The 16,681-nt window shown below is 38.9% G+C and overlaps 2 protein-coding genes across 2 annotated transcripts; both read right to left on the bottom strand.

The window, feature by feature from the left end:
* Positions 1-1,623: 1,623 nt before the first annotated feature.
* LOC103716455 (thermospermine synthase ACL5-like) lies at positions 1,624-5,264 on the bottom strand. Its single transcript, XM_008804459.6, has 10 exons — positions 4,573-5,264; positions 3,997-4,063; positions 3,752-3,846; positions 3,537-3,639; positions 3,138-3,226; positions 2,663-2,819; positions 2,491-2,566; positions 2,320-2,378; positions 1,912-2,048; positions 1,624-1,833 (listed from the first exon to the last, which is right to left on the bottom strand). The coding sequence occupies exons 1-10, from the start codon at positions 4,704-4,706 to the stop codon at positions 1,746-1,748; spliced, it is 1,005 nt and encodes a 334-aa protein (XP_008802681.3). The 5' UTR covers positions 4,707-5,264; the 3' UTR covers positions 1,624-1,745.
* A 5,742-nt stretch (positions 5,265-11,006) lies between these two features.
* LOC103716456 (photosystem I reaction center subunit II, chloroplastic-like) lies at positions 11,007-11,896 on the bottom strand. The gene has a single exon (XM_088721005.2). It carries the CDS (start codon positions 11,739-11,741, stop codon positions 11,112-11,114), a length of 630 nt encoding a protein of 209 aa, XP_088577131.2. The 5' UTR covers positions 11,742-11,896; the 3' UTR covers positions 11,007-11,111.
* Positions 11,897-16,681: the final 4,785 nt, after the last annotated feature.

Here is a 16,681-nt window from a genome sequence, read left to right as displayed (position 1 = left end):
ATGTTGGGGCCCAATGATATTTGGGACAAGGAGTAGCTAAACGATTATGGGCTTCCTTTAAAAAAAATCAAAAAAACATAATAAAAACCACCTAATTAAAATTTTGATATTTTGATAATAGAATAGCAATTGTCATATCAACTATAACTAGACCTTACAGTGGAAAATAATCGACAATAGTTTCCGAATAATTTATGTCATTAGGGTCAACTCAACCATGAAAATCTTCCAACAAAAGCATTAGGTTCTGATATAATACAGATGTGCTGCCTATAACTTTGTTTTTACTCCTGCTAATCAACCAGTGAAACAGAAATAATCCATAATTAGATAAAAGTAATTTAAATAATGGCATAATATCTACCATTATAATGGCAAAATCTTTGCAAATGAACTTGGCAATTATGTAGAGAGATGAATATGAATTCCTGTTAGGGCCAGGTTAGAAGTATGAAAATGTTCCAAGGGATTTACAAAAGTTCAAACTGATACTGATTTATGGACCAGATCATACATGGTCACAACTTTGATGGATAATGTCATGCCCCAATCCAAAACTCGGGTCCGAGCATGCAATACGGCTGCACATTCTCTAGGACAGAGCCCTAAAGAATATACAAAGCCTAAAAATATAATACAACCTCAATATCCGTAACCAACAATGATCTCATTCATACCAAGCAATAAAATTGATCCAATTACAAAATTTGATCATCCAACCTAGTATCGGAGATACAAATTACATAGTACATGACTATGATTGAGATTATAAGTGGAAGTAATAATAAAATAGAGTATCACTGATTATGGGGTTGGATGATCAAATTTTGTAATTGGATCAACTTTATTGGTTAGTATGAATTGAGATTATTGTTGATTGATTTTGATGTTGTATTATATTTTTAGACCTTGCATATTCTCTAGAGCTCTGCCCTAGAGAGTGTGTGGCCGTATCGCATGTTCGGAACTGAATTTTGGATTCGGGGCATGACATATAAAAGGTTTAAACTGAGGAAGCTAGTTCAGAGATATTTTCTAGCAGTAGATTCTTCTCCCATTCCCCAGCATGGAGGCTCCCAATGCTTTACTGAGTAAATTGCTTCATTGCTTTGCTAAGAGAGCCGCCATTACTTGGCAAGTATGGGAAGCTCTGGTTTCACTCTTATTTGCACCAAGCTAACCTTTGTGGAGAGAAACCAGGCTGCAAACTCTGGATTAAAACAGAAACAGTTCAAGTACCCGACGACACGTCCACAATATCTTGCTCCCAAGAATTGCCCCTTAGTAAAATTTTGGATATGGAACAATCCTAGTTCCCGGCAGTATTCCTTGCACCACCCTGTGAGCTTATAAGGTTCATTAGCAACTACATTAATGCTGGGTACCTGTGGCTTGAAGCAATTACTGAGCATGCATTTGTACTCACATTTTTATAGTCCCCTGCAAGCTTACATGCTTCATGAGCAACTACATGAATGCTGGATACCTGTGGCTTTAATCAATTATAGAGCATTCATTTATACCCACTCTTACAGTGCCCATCAGTTCATGAACATTTAGACAGATTCCAGGCATCTGGTTGGAAGGCATCAATTATTATCCCATAAGCTAAAATTTCCATTACTTAGTGAAACATAAAGTAGTATTTGCAAGAACTATTCCATCGAATGACAAAGTCTAGCTACATTACAAAAAGAGCTTTTTAGATCTCTCCATCTCCACCCACCAAACTCACTCACAACCTTCTATGTAGACTGGAACTTGGGACAGCTACCGTGACCGTAGATGAACTTAGCTGTGTGCTCTGTGTACACTTGAGTTTCTTTTTCTAGGCTGCCAATCCAAATCAATCAGATAATATTCTTAGTAACTCAATGGGGCAGGTTATAAGGAGATGGATAAGAGACTTACGATTTCCTAACAGCTTTGCTTAAGATTGCAGCAGATGCAAAGGTCTTGCCATCAAGATATCTGCCTTCTCCTTTAATTCTTTGTCTGATCCTCGCATCAAATTCCTCCGCATCCAATGTAAATGGACAATCAGATGCCTGCATGTTTCACGCACTATTTAGGAATAATTCTTCATATACATGCTAATGATCATGCTAAAAGTTCCCATTAGTTGTATCGTAAAAATTTCGTAAAATATCACCGCCAATCATCATTCAGCGAAAGGATAATCACAATTATGGGCTCTGGAACTTGAAGAAGCCAGCTAAGGGTACTTACTACTAAGCCTTGAACACACTAAACCAAATTAGCTATATATGAGGCTATGGAGAATGAGATGGAAGTTATGATTATATGTATGTGTCCTACCATGACCCAGCCCCAAGTGTCGGCGTAGGAAGGGACATGAGCTGAGTAAGGCACAACATCTGCACACAAAACAGTAATTCTCCAAGTCAATGCTGAAGCTCTAAAAGAGAAGGGAAGCAATTCAGAGCACCCTAAGGTGAAGTATTGAGTGGCTCTCTAGTCACTACATACATCTGAAAACCTGTCTCAGTGTGTTGTAGATGCAAGAGAAGACCTCTGTATGTGTAAAGACTCCTGCTGGCCCTGCCTGCATTAAGAAGAAGGAAGTCAATATATTCATATGCACCAGTCATGGAGGTTTTAGCAGGGGTTGAGTTCATAATTAATGGCTTCCAACACGTACCTGCGTCACAAAGATGCCACCCTCATTTAGCTTAGGTTTGACTGTTGACTCGTAGAAGGATTTGGTGTAGAGTTGGTAACATGGACCTCCCTCGAGGGGATCGGCCAAGTCTCCTATGATCACATCAAACTGATCCTTACTCTTCTCCAGCTGAGCTCTGTATTTGCCATCGATTACTTATTAGAAAATTCCGAAGCTAACATATATAACATACTATCCATTGCTGATCATACTGGTATCACTAACAAAACTAGCCATAAGTCGCTCAACAGATGAGATCTTAGCTATAAGGAAATTGAATTCTACAATGAGATCATAAACTAGAACAGTGGAACATATCTTCTTTTTTCTTTTTTCTTTTTTCCGAACAAGTAGTTGCAAATCTTCTACACTAGAATAGGTTGGTGGTCTGCCTTTAAAAATTAGAGAAATGATTGAAAGTGGAATTACTATTTACGCCAAGATTTGAGATTACCGAGCATCGTTGATGACGAGTTGAAGTCTTGAATCAAAGAATGCATCTCGGTTAGCAACCAAGTGCGATTTGCAAAAGTCCACCACTTCCTGCCATGAAAACAAATTTAAATAAACCAAAAAGACTGTAGCAACAGAGTATATAGCCTTGGCCGGTGATTCTGAACTACCAACCGCAGCGAAAGTTCAGAAAGTAAATTTCAGTTATAAGCCCACTTTGAGAATAAAACTTATGTCTATGAGAAAACCCAAGATACCAATTTTATGTCACAAGAAATAGTACAAACAAATCCAATCCCAAAATCGAATTTGTAATCCATAAATATATATTACAGTGATAGAATTTCCAGCAATAACTTGAAAAGACTGAATTTTAGTAACATAAAGCTAATATCTTTACCTCATCTATGTCACACATGACTACCTTCTCCACTGTCCTGTGCCTAAGGATCTCTCTTGCAGTGGAACCTTCTCCTCCACCCATTATAAAAATCATTTTGGGACTGTAAAAGATGATCTCATGTCATTCTATCTCAATTATATTAGAAAGAAAAGAAATATTAAAGTTTCACTTTTCTACGAGGAAAAAACAAGGAAATCAATAAGAAAAGGTACCTTGGGTGGTGCAGAAGAGCTGGATGAACAAGGGATTCATGGTAGATAAATTCATCTATCTCCGTGCTCTGAAGCTTTCCATCAATTACTAAAGCCTGCAAGAAATATAGAAAGGAACTAAAATTCCATTTTTTTTTTTTAAAAAAAGAAAAGGAACCTAAGAGATATATATACTCTTTTTGATGTACAAGAGGTATATATACTAGAATAAATATTAGTACAACCGTTTAATTCTCTGTACAGACCTTTCCAAAGGGTTTTGTGTCCAGCAAAGCAATGTCCTGATATCGAGTAGCTCCAGTGTGCAGGACGCTGACAACAAGAACATTTAGACAAAAAAAAGTCGAATTAATGAATTTTTCTTTATGAAAAAATAATGCCTTTTTCTATTCTTTTTCTTTTTTTGTTGTTTGTTCACTGGTATGGTTGGGCACTGGAAATTTTAACCCTCTCTTTCAAAAGAAAACTGAGTTTTACTTCGGGAATGGCAGATTATTTGCAGAAAAAAAACTAGAGAAAATAAGTGAAAAGAAAACATAATCCATTCCAACATCTGAAGAGCCCTCATTGTAATAATTATAGTAGCATGCGTCCAAAAAGCAACATCAACTGCTCCAAAACCACCAAGCAAAAAGCCACTCCTTTTTGTTCCCTTCTCCCTTCTCAGGGATAGTGTACTGCTAAAGTATTAAAAAAAGAGGAAAAGAAACTCCTCCATGTTTCAAAAGGTACAAATAAAACTTCATTAAAGAGAAAACTAGTAAGTCTGCAAGTGTGTATATCATCTATAAAAAAAAAAATGATAAATGCATGCGAAATACCTGTTGAGAGCATAACACCATCTCAAGTTCTGTGCAATCTCTTCTTCATACCAACAATTCTTCCTCGCACCCTCTCCATGAATTCCATTCCCACTCCCATTCCCCTTCCCATTAGAGCTCGAGATATCACCCATTTCCCTCGACCAAACAAAAACCAATGCGAAAGAGAAGAACCGAGACGACCCTTCTTTTCCGACTTCCAAGGACAAGGGAACGAGAACACTCGCTAGAAAAAGTGATACCAAGTTATCAACTTAGCAGAGGAAGAAAGAAAGGAAGGAACGTGAAGCAGGGGTGGAGTGGTGGGTTGGAATATAAGGAGAGCGAGGGAGTGGCGTTGGCAGCGGAATCGACAAGGAGGTATGATTTCAAGCGTTTGGAATGAGATAGATCTTTATCATTAATCATACTCTTTCCCTGGAGATGATAAAACAAAGCGGTGGGGCTTCTTGTTGCGCTCGATTCTATAACATTTATTTGACTACGAGGGGGCAGGCGTCAAGCTGGGAACGACGGAGAGAAGGGAAGCGGGGAAAGAAGTGGAATGGAAACGTGCGAGGAATGCATGGGTACTGGAGAGGAGGCAGAAAAAGAGAGAGAGAGAGAGAGAGAGCCCGGGTTCTGAGGTTGATTTGAGGCGCCTGCCGCGCGTGGGCGCGAGTTTTCTCGGGGATTGGCCGCTGCCGCGCGGCGTTTTGCGATGGCCATCATGGCCGTGATGATAACGATATCCATCACACCTGGCCTTGCCTGACACCCGGATCGCAGCGGATTTCGTCCCCACCCCCGGGCGATTCCTCGGCAAAACATCGCCGGCCGAAACGTCCGGAGTAACGCCGTTTCATAAAAACCCCCGGCACCACGAAGATTTCCACATCTGTGAGCCACCATTGTACCAAAAAAAAAATAATAATAATCTAAAGTAAACGCTATTTCATAGAAACCCACCATTTTTTTGTTTTATACAATGGCAACTCACACGCGCAGGAGTACACCCAATATATATATATAATAGATATAAAACTCTTTCAAATTTATTTTTTTTGAGCATGATAGGAGACAATCTAATCATCAGTAACATTGTTCGTCTCTTAAAAAAAAAATCTATCATGATTTGCAAGCATGCAACAACTCTTACAACCATTTTAATGTTATAGCAGGCGTTACCCTGCTAAATAATTTAGGAAGCCATGGCGATGCCTTAAGTTACGGTCATGGCTGATAATTAAAACTAGGACCACATTAGAAGTGCAGGTGCTGCTAGAAATCCGTCGTGTTCTGGAATAACTCGCTGACACACTGTAAACGTTAAATTGATGATGTATGTACATATCGATGATGATGCATGATTGCTTTGCATGATGGTGGTGCAGGAAAATACGGGAAAGAAAGCTCAACAAGATTTTAGAGAGAGAGAGAGAGAAAAAAAGCTTGTGAGGAGACGAGAGTGAGCGTGCCACTGGCCATCATCATCGTCGTCAAGAAAGGAAAAACAAGAACATTATTAATATGATATCGAAATAGATGGCGTGCCAGAGCAGGGGGCATGCCCTTATAATCGCACAGCTCCATCCCCCCTGCCATCTTCCCGCTATTAATTGCTACAGAGACCAGAAAAGAGCCATCAAAACACACCCACTAACTTAAAACCAACCACTACTGAGCTGGGTCGTCACTTTGCACAAGCATGACGTCACCTCGATGTATAGCATTGCTGCTTTAATTCTCTCGCCGAGTGCTGCAACCATTTGATCGTTCCCGATTGTCATGATCTTGTAGAATAGCTCTGATCAAATATCTTGTTTTTTTTTTTGGGTTCATTTGAGGGAACAAGGATTAAAAAAAGGACTTAGGCTATGGAAGACCCCTGAAGTACATGTCAAGCATGTCCAGGAGAGATAAAGGTTTTTTTTCTAGTACTGTACTTGATCAGAACTAAAACCTATTGGAATGTTCTTAGGTGAAAAATGCTAATCTAAAACTCTAACAATCACTTGGACTTCGTCAAGTTAAAGCATGGGGAGTTGATTTTATGAGACAGGAATTCACCTACCATACTTCTGCTGTAGAAAAATCATTGTCGGGTTCAAGCTTAATTATTAGTAAAAATTTGAATAAATATTTTTTTTTTTATTTTGTACTGAAGCGGATGACTCCTGCAGTTCTAATATTAATACATCCAATAAGATTATAAAACAACAAATTCCGAAGTACTCTAGGCATCTTCTCTTTCCCAATTTATAGGATTCTTTCGGAATGATTAGTCACATATGAAGCCACTCAGTCTGAAGCTCCATTTTACCTTTTTAAAGATATGTTTGGCTGGAAAGTCACACCACCATATTACTGTAAATTGTTGAAAGTTAGTTTTGTCCGTGAGTTTTCAGTGGTTCTGCAGGTCAAAAAAGTACTCATAAAATCATGGTAAAATCATTATTCATGGCATTATAAATTCATTTTCGTAGCAGGTGCTATTGATATCAATACTTTTTTTTTCTTGGCTTTCTCAATATTACAATTTTGTGATGTTGCCGACCAAGTAAAGCTAAAAAAATTGCAACAGCTAAAGAAAAATTATGAAAAAAAAATATAAACATTATTTATAAGAAGACAGGAGAATGCGAGGCAATAGCACCAAAAAAAATAAATATTCTCATCAGAAGCTTTTCAAGATGTAAGACATGAATTTCACATGGCAATTCATAATAGAGATATTGAATGCTTGCAATAGCCAAGTAATCAGATACAAAAAACTCAATTGGAAAAAATGTTGTCATGCATGATAATCTGAAACTTTTTTCTCATTCAATTCACATTTCTACCAGATTCTGAATTCTCTCAGATATAAATTTTCAAGTTCTGTTGATAGATTGAGATAGATTAGAGACTATTTTATTGTGTCTTAGAGATTCGGTTGTTCCATATATTTTTATAATAGGGAATCCATGGTCTTGGGCTGGTAAAATGGAGAACATAACACAAAGGCAGCATTCACAGCTGTCCCCTGTCTGTGCCATGATGAAGAGGCACCTCACCGCAGATCCGGGCAGCAAAGTCTCCCACTGAATCATGCCTCCCAAAAGGGTCATCATAACTCTACCATACTAATGGCAAGTACCTCGCAAGCCACCAAGCGGCTTGTGGTGATTGAGGAGAAAAGAAGGAGAGATATCTCTCTTGGAGATGCCAAAGCTTTTGTTATCATTCCAATTCTCCTTGTAATACGTTCCATTTGTTAATAATGACAGGGTGTGGACTGTGGAATAATTCCTTGATGTTAGAAAGGCCTTACATATCAATGCAAGCAATGTTGCAAACACTATGGTTTTAGCTGTTCTACTTCTACAAAGACATTTATCAAAACCATGTTGTGTGCTGCATATCCCAATTAGATCTTCCAAAGTTACAGCTTAATTACAACAACCACATGCCTCTGCATTATTAACATAATGATTGTTGTGTATATTTGCATTATTTTAATTTAATTATGACTTCAAATACAATTTAAAATTTTTCATGACACAATTTTTCAGATACTAGATTTCATTTGTGAGCAAAATTGTGTTGTTCTTTTTTTTTAATGAAATTTTTTTTTTCTTTTTTTGATTGTAAGGGAGGCTAATACAGACATGCATGCCATGAGGACGCTGTATGGAAGTTATTAATTACAATGAAGATTAATGTAATAGAGTGACATGATGCTTTATGAATCTATACATGGTACATATGTTTGTTAACTTGTTGTTTGGTGAAATTGTTGATTAACATGTTGCCATAATATGTAGAAACTTATTAGAAGACATAGGCGATGTTGGTCATATGCAGATTATCATAGGGGACGCACGAACATAGGTGCGTATCAATGGTTAGGTCTGAACATGTGGCTAGGAAACAAAATCAGGCTTCATTCTAGACTGGGTATGGTCCAGAGCTAGGACTATGATTTTTTTTTTGTTCTCTTTACTTTTTTTTTTGTTTTTTTTTTCTTTTTTTTTTGTGTGTGTGTGTGTGGGGGGGATTTTCAAATCTATGCAGGCAGATGAATGAAAAAGTTCAGCATACTTTGAGATCTGTGCAAAAAGCGATACAATAATTTATGTCGTGAAAGACATCATTCTTTCGCACAAAAGATACAACTTGAACCGACCAGGCTTGGGCAAGCTTCGGCATCAAAACTGATCTAGCTTGCATATACCCTATCTATCTTGTCCTTCACAAAAAAGATGGATATTATCAGGCTAATTTTTGAGGTCGTCAAGCATATTTTCCCATAAAAATAAATAGAAAAAGATGCAAGTATTTATGTCCATTCATGTTGTATGCTGTAAGGGATTCATGTAACCTACTTGGTGAGTGTGGATTCTCTGTAGCCGAAGTCTCTTGGCAATTTCTTTGAGGTAAAATCTCTTGGCAATTTCACCTGCATGGCATGGGCCAATTACCACACTACACTACACTACCACTACAAAGGCCATAAGCAAGTATAATTCATTACTGTGCGCTGCTATATGTTGCACCTCTTAAAATGACATTTGTTTTCAATAGATTCGTTGGATCCAAGTTCCATTGTTCATGACGAGACATGCACGAACTAAGTGGTTAGCTCAATTAGCGTCTGATTAGGCTGAGTTTGATAGAACTTGGTTAGGTTGGGTTGGGTGAATTGAGTTCCTTGAATTGATTGGTTTGCCAAAAGTGTTGGAGACTCTTGTATCTAAAGTTACAGGCATGTTTCATCAAACAAAAAAAAAAGTGACAGGATATTTAAGAAACTCAACGTCTTTTAGGATTTGATCCTTCTCGGCACTTTTTTTTTGGTTTTTAGTAAGATGGAGGGAGGCCTCCACGCTCAGAAACGTTACACAAAAGTGCTATCACGGTACAATAAGACTCTCTATATATCTCTTCAATAAACCCCTCCCATTATTCCAAGTGCTCAATGCATTGCTGCGAATTTGATAAGATATTTTAGTCTTGTTGGTGAACGCATGCTCAATGTGTTCTAGCCAAATACTCGAGTACTTGAACACGCGCGCATTCTTGGACACATTTTCAGCAGGTGGATACCTGATCATTTCATATCCTTTTGGATGGATTTCATCAAAAAATATTCCTTTGGATGGAGAATAAGGGGGGTTATTTCCAAAAGTGGAGAATATCCTGCGAAGGACCAAAAAATTGGAGATAAAATAGGTTTAATACCAGAGGAGAGGATAAGTAGGTGATCGAATTTATAATTTTATTCCACGATTTAATTTTGGTGAAACAGACTTTTACAATGGAATAGAAAAAAGTGATGGTAATTTTGATTGTGTAACAAAATTCAAATCATTGTGAAATCCGATGCACATCAAACGCAATTTATTCTCTGCACTATCCCTTGAACTAAACATCAAGATCCCTTGAATAACTTTAACCATTGGTATTCATTATCTGGTTGCTGCTCCCATGATCAGTGAGATAAAGTTTGTGGAAGAAATGATAATGTACAAATAGAGAGCGAGCTACATTTAGATGCTGAATAGCTAGCCATCGCTCGAATAGCTTTAGCCACTATTCACCCTCTAACCAGTTAACCAACCAAATGTTATTTCATTATTTGGATGATGCTCCCAATGGTTCGTGCATGGGATAATGTTGTGCAAGGAGTGAAAAAGTAGCGTGAGAGAGTGCTTTGAATGGTTAAAATTATTTCCTATGCTCTCTCGAATAACTTCAATCAGGTTAAGTACCTTTTTTTTCAGACGTTGATCAAACATGTTTATTTATGACTTTTTTGGTGAAGTTTGGCTGGTTTTTTAGATAACTTTATTTTATCAGCCTTTAACGAGCAATACAAACATAACCCAAAAAACCTCTACTAGCTAGTACATAAGTTCTACTCCTCCAATAATATCTGAATAAATTTATTCATCTACCAAATACAACCTTAGGGTGATGTAGAATATAAGCCCCTGAGTTACACCCTTTTCACATTGCAAACACAATCCAATTTCAACCTGTAAAAGCCAGGGCACTTGAGTGTGATACATAGATCAATTTTATAATTTAGGAAATTATAGTTTTTAGAACTTTACACAGTTGAGCACCATATTGTAAAAAATGAGATTCATTTTAAACATTGAATTCAATAAAAAAAAAATCATTAAAATGTTTAACATTTGTTGAGTTCTCTTCTTTAATATTATTTAAACTTTTTCCTTAGAGGTTTCTGGTTTAAACAACCAAATACTTTCAAAAGTATAATAGCTCTCAAAAAGTTAAAAATTGTGATCTTAAAATTTTAAAATCTGCAACGTAATTAATTTTAATCATTCAAGAAATTCATAAACAAACCAAGCAACAACTTAAACCCACCAATTAATACCACCCTAACCTCAAAAATCCATCAGCAATACCGGCCACCTAATTGCACGCAAGAGAAGAAATTCTCCTTAACCAAAACCAAAGATATATTTCATAATATGAATATCAAAGGAGGAGAGAGAGGGGCGAGATCATAAAAATATAGAATTACAAGCGTAGCACCGATCACGAGATCACAAATCATACACCTGCTTGCCCGTGAACTTGACCTCGATAGGACTAGCGTTCTTCCCGATGGAGCGGAAGTTCACTCCCACGCCCTGCCTTCCCGGGTTCACCTTCTCCGGGAACACCCCGTCCTTGGGGTGCAGGTACTGCACCTCTCCGTTGGGGAACACCCGGTAGAACTGGTACGTGATCTTGTACTTGGAGCGCAGCCTGGTGCCCAACGCCAAGCACTGCTCCTTCCGGGCCAGCTTCAACAGGTTCGGGCCCTGCCGCATGATGGCGGCGCCGCCCGTCGGCATCTCGAAGATCTGCTCCTTGGGGGAGTCCCATGTTATCACGTAGAACTCCTCCACCTGGGCCTTGCGGAGGAGGCCGCCGGTGCTGCCGCCGAAGATGGGGGAAGGGGTGTTGGGGTCGAGCTGCGGCGGAGTGAAGCCGGCGGGGGCCTCCGTCTTTTCCTCGGTGGCCGAGACTTTGATGGTGGCGTTGCGAGGGGCGATGGAGAGTGTGAGGGGTCTCGGGGAGGCGGCGAAGGGGGATTTAGTCCATGGAATGGCGGCGGAGCGGGGAGCGGCGGGCTTGGATGCGGGGAGAGTGGGAGGGGTGAAGAGGGAGGCTTGGGTTGCCATGGCCATGGAGATAGATAGAGAGAAAGAGAGAGAGAGCGTTTGCTCGTTAGGATGGAGATCGAGTGGGTTGGAGTTTGGGGAATGGGGGAAGGTGGCAAGGTTATGTGTGGAGAGGATGAGAATACTAGGGATGGGTGGTTTGCCTGGGAAGTAGATAAGGTGATATGGGTTGGACCAATGGGAAGGGGTGATTTTGATACCTTCGCTTGCCCACACCACAATTGGACCTTGGCCTTCTCATGTTGCAATTTCGTTTATTGGTTATCATATCTAGAGTTATTTGTTATTTGGAATTATGTTTAAATGGGAACGCAAGCAGCTAAAACTAAGTAGCAACAAAAAATTAAGTTGCATAACTAGTTTGATATCCTGATGGATGGTTTGGATATCCCAACAAATTACTAAACTATAAGTTTGATGTCTTAATTTGCAAATCATTATTTGATGGAACCATAACTAAGTCATTGACCCTTCTCATTGATCCTCTTCCACCTCTGAGTAAAGTTTATTCCCCGTTGTTACAAGAGGAAAGACAGAGAGAGGTTGGAAATAGCCCAGTCCTAGACTCTGTTGCTATGATGGCTAAAGGAAAACTATCACTGCAGGAAAACCAAACTTTTCCGGCGCTTTTTGCAACCTTTAGCGGCGCTTATAAGTGTTGGCTAAAGCTCCCAGAAGCGTCGGTGATACTAGAGTGGTCTATATATACACTGGGTTCATCGAAGAAGGAAAAATTATTCTGTACTCACTGTAAAAAAGATAACCATACCATTGACAAATGCTTTGTCGTTCATGGTTATCCACCCCGGTACAAGGAAAATAGATCCAAAGGTTCTTTTGGTTTTAATGCTCTAGTAGTTGCTGTTATTGGTGCTAAAGAAGAAGGGGCTGAACCAGCAAATCATCATTAGCTTTTTCATTTACTCAGGAACAGTGCGACCAGCTTCTTGAACTCCTCAAGAGTAAGGGTTCTTAGCCCCTCACTTCTACTTTCTCGATAGGTACTGGTTCCAGTTCAAACATGATAGGTATTCCCACTTCTCTCGCTTTGTCTGCTCATATCATACTTTTGGTTTTATCTTCACAAAACAATTTCTCAAATGGTGCCTGGATCATTGATACGGGTGCTTCAGATCATATCATATCAAATGTCTCTTTCTTAACTCATGTCAATGCACAACTGAATTCCAGAGTTCAACTTCCAACTGGACAAACTATCCAAGTGACACACATAGGCAGTGTTAGATTAACAAGTCACCTCTTATTAAAAAATATTTTATGTGTCCCAACTTTTCATTTTAATCTACTCTCCGTTCAAACACTTGCCTCTGACCTTAATTGCCAACTTACATTCGAATCTTCTTCGTGTCATATTCAGGACCTATGCAGTAGGAGGATAATTGGTCAGGGTAGTGTAGTTGGTGGACTTTATTAGCTGCAGGTGTCTGGCTCTCAAAGTTTAACAAAAAATTGTTCTACTTCACCTCCCTCTTTTAGCTGCCTAACAAAATTTTCTACTGTAGACCTTTGGCATTATCACCTCGGTCATTTATCTTTTCCAAAACTTTATATGTTACACAACATTGATTCTGCGATGAATTCTAGTTCTACACATGTTTGCCCTATATGTCCTTTGGTTAAACACACTTGGTTACCTTTTTCTTCCAGCATGATACGTACTAAATCCTCATTTAAATTAATCCATAGTGATGTTTGGGGACCATATCCCATTCCTGCAAGAGATGGTTCACACTATTTTCTTACCATTGTTGACGACTTCACACGAAGCACATGGTTATACTTAATAAAGAATAAGTCCCAAATAGAACAAATCTTTCACAATTTTAGCATGCTGGTGCAGACACAATTCAATAGCAAAATAAAGGCCATTAGGACTGAGAATAGAATCGAATTCATCATGAAAGACTTTTTTCAAAACTATGGGATAATCCACTAGTTAATATGTGGAGCCACTCCACAACAAAACTCAGTCGCAAAACGGAAACATAGACATCTTCTTACGGTGGCTAGAGCTCTTAAGTTTCAAGCCTCACTGCCTATAAAATTTTAGGGGGACTGTGTTTTAACCGCAGTATACATTATCAATAGAACTCCTTCCAAAGTTTTAAATAGCACTGTATGAACTGTTATTCTCATCTCCACCAACCTATGATCACATGCGGGTTTTTAGATGTCTTTGCTATGCATCCACCTTAGCTCATGACAGAAAAAGATTTGATACTAGGGCTCGGACCTGCATATTCATTGGATATCCTTATGGAACAAAAGGTTATTGTCTTTATGATCTGCATAATCATTCTGTGTTTGTATCTAGAGATGTCATCTTCCATACCATCAGAGCGACCGTGCAGCCATCCATGTATCTAGCAGATCCTTCGCCGGTGATGTCTCTTGTCTTCACACTATCGGCTAGACTAGGTATCTGCTGGTGAAGAAAAGAGAAAATGGCAAGACCCCAACTATATGAACCTAAGCGGTCTAAATCATCAACATATGAACATAATGCTTTAGGAACATAGTAGTGTATAATTGGGAAGAGGATAGTCCCAAAGAGATATAAAATCCATAATTTTGTGAAATCCTCCACATCTTGTCATCCGGTCTTACCAATAAGGTATTGTAATCTATTTTTAATTGTATCTCTATCAGCTTTTTTGTGGTCACCCTCAAAAAATCGGATGATGAGGTCAGACGTAACCCTCCCCTTCCACTTCATCACCCGTGGTATTCAAACCAAGGATTAGTGCCAAGTCAATCCCTACAAAAAGCACTAGAACCCTACCAAACCAAAAACCCTCCTCAACATCATCCCAAAAGGAGAGCAATGTATCCAACACAAGCCTACTCTGTATTATATATGATAGACCTAGCATGTGCCCAAAAGGAGTGCTACTCACCCTTTTTTTCTGTTCACGAGACATACACGGAATTAGGATGACCATAAAACTTGCAAAGTGGGTGAAGTAACAGCTTCATTGACCATATTAATGGGGCCAAGAACAGGTGTTTTGCCTATAATCTGCTTTAGGACCATCTACGATGTCTGCATCAGAAATATAGTCAAAAAGAAATTTGAATAATATCAACTCAAAATGAATCATCTTAAAAACTATAATGAAGAACACAATTAGCACGGAATAGTCATATTTTTTTATAACAAATACCTCAAATGTGCTACCACGACCTCTCTGTCCATTAATTCTGCAAATCCTAACCATTCCCATAATTTAAAAAGTAATGCCCCAGAATACTACATATCATGTTGGTGTTCAAAAAAAATAATTGGAGAAAGTATGTGGCAACGGTTGACAAACCCGTTGAAGAAAATGCAGAGATGCCTCAGAGAAGGTTGGAACGAGCAATGTCGACCGAAGCTTCCGCTACAAACAAACAGGGCGAAGTCGTTCGAAGGTCGACTCCGAGGCCGGACGGAAAATATCTCCTTGCTCCAAAAAATCGGATCGAAAGGGTTCTCCTTTTCGATGAGGAGAATGGCTTAACATGAGAAAAGATAAAGATTGAATATTGGTAGGATACGGTTTGCAGTTGTGAGGTTTGAAACCGAGGCATAAAAATCAAATGGAATCAGGCGAGAAGAAGAAGATTTTTTTTCGTTCGAAGAGAGGATTACCAAAGGAACTTTGGGGATGAAACGAGGGCTGGAATCGGTGAAGAGAATAGGGCTTCTGTTCAAATGAACAAAGAAGTATATAGGGCTCGTTTGGTTCGCGGGAAGCATTTTCCTTCCTAGGAATATGATTCCTGGGAAACAAATTCCTAGGAAGAGGATGCCTAGGAAAGTACTTTTGGCATGTTTGGTTGACCATGGGAAAGTGACAAATTTCCAAGATGCTTATGTTTGGTTGGCCATCCACTTTCCTAGGAAAGTTATATATAATTCCTATTATGCCCTTAATAAAAATTAGGTTTTTAATGCCTCTTTAATGCTTCTTTAATGCTGAAGGGACTTTTTGGGAAAAAGTAAAAATGGAGTGATTCCCGCCTCATGGGAAAGTAACTTTCCCATGTTTCTCATGGGAAAGACTTTCCCATGAAATGTGGAAATCACATTCCCATGGGAATACAACTTTCCCTTCTCTCTCCTTTGAAAACTCCAACCAAACAAGAGGCATCTCATTACTTTCCCGTTGACCACACTTTCCCCCCTTCTTTTCCCGCGAACCAAACGAGCCCATAAAGAAGGACGGAAGAGTGGATGGGTCAGGGGTATTTTGGTCTCCTTATGGCATTTTGAAATGTCAATGAACCGCTTGTTATAAAAGTAGTCAATAGGGACTAAACGTTATAGCTGGGTCTAAGTTTGGACCACCAAGTAATTTTCCCTAAAATTTACTCGCCCGATTTGTTTGATTGATTGATTGAAGTTTTTGTTATTTATAGTTTTCTTGGAAAGATTTTGAAGAATCCTTTGTCGAAATTCCATCTTTGGTTTCGGAGCAGCATTTTGATTTCTTCAAGTTTTCGCCTTTTCATTCCAAATGGATTATTTTGGATCATAGATTGGAGCATTGTTAATTTTGCTACGAATTATCAGAGAAGCCGCCTCTATAATGATCAATGTTGCATGCTTTTGTTTGAACTCTGTGTAACAACCTAGAACCTTATCCAAAATGGATAGCCGAAAGATATTATTTGGGTTCCTTAATCCTGTATAAGTACCCAAGATCTAACTGATGTGGAACTAAACACATGCTTGCACGGATCCTCACATACTCCCTCTGTTCAAGTCTTGACGTCCTCGTCAGGCTAAGAGTTCAAATCTATTCAAATCTAATCACAAATACCACGATTGGCTCGTAGTCAGCCCCAATGAATCTGTGCTGTAGTGTCCCCTAGTCTACATAGGTTATGGGTTGGGTTTGCTTTGATACCATTTGTAACAACACAGAACTTCATCCAAAATG

Source organism: Phoenix dactylifera, chromosome 1 (assembly GCF_051530095.1).
Source record: "Phoenix dactylifera cultivar Ajwa chromosome 1, Ajwa_hap1_PhDact_Kaust_v1.1, whole genome shotgun sequence".
In the NCBI taxonomy this organism is placed as follows: Eukaryota; Viridiplantae; Streptophyta; class Magnoliopsida; order Arecales; family Arecaceae; genus Phoenix; species Phoenix dactylifera.
This window is presented reverse-complemented; position numbering and strand designations above follow the sequence as displayed.

What these genes read in the sequence shown, in the direction of transcription:
- LOC103716455 (XM_008804459.6), bottom strand. Translation starts at nt 4,706, where the DNA reads ATGGGTGATATCTCGAGCTCTAATGGGAAGGGGAATGGGAGTGGGAAT. An exon ending in ACACAAAACCCTTTGGAAAG is followed by an intron (nt 3,847 to 3,996) that starts GTCTGTACAGAG and finishes TATTTCTTGCAG; the next exon opens with GCTTTAGTAATTGATGGAAA. An exon ending in GCTCTTCTGCACCACCCAAG is followed by an intron (nt 3,640 to 3,751) that starts GTACCTTTTCTT and finishes CATCTTTTACAG; the next exon opens with TCCCAAAATGATTTTTATAA.
- LOC103716456 (XM_088721005.2), bottom strand. Translation starts at nt 11,741, where the DNA reads ATGGCCATGGCAACCCAAGCCTCCCTCTTCACCCCTCCCACTCTCCCC.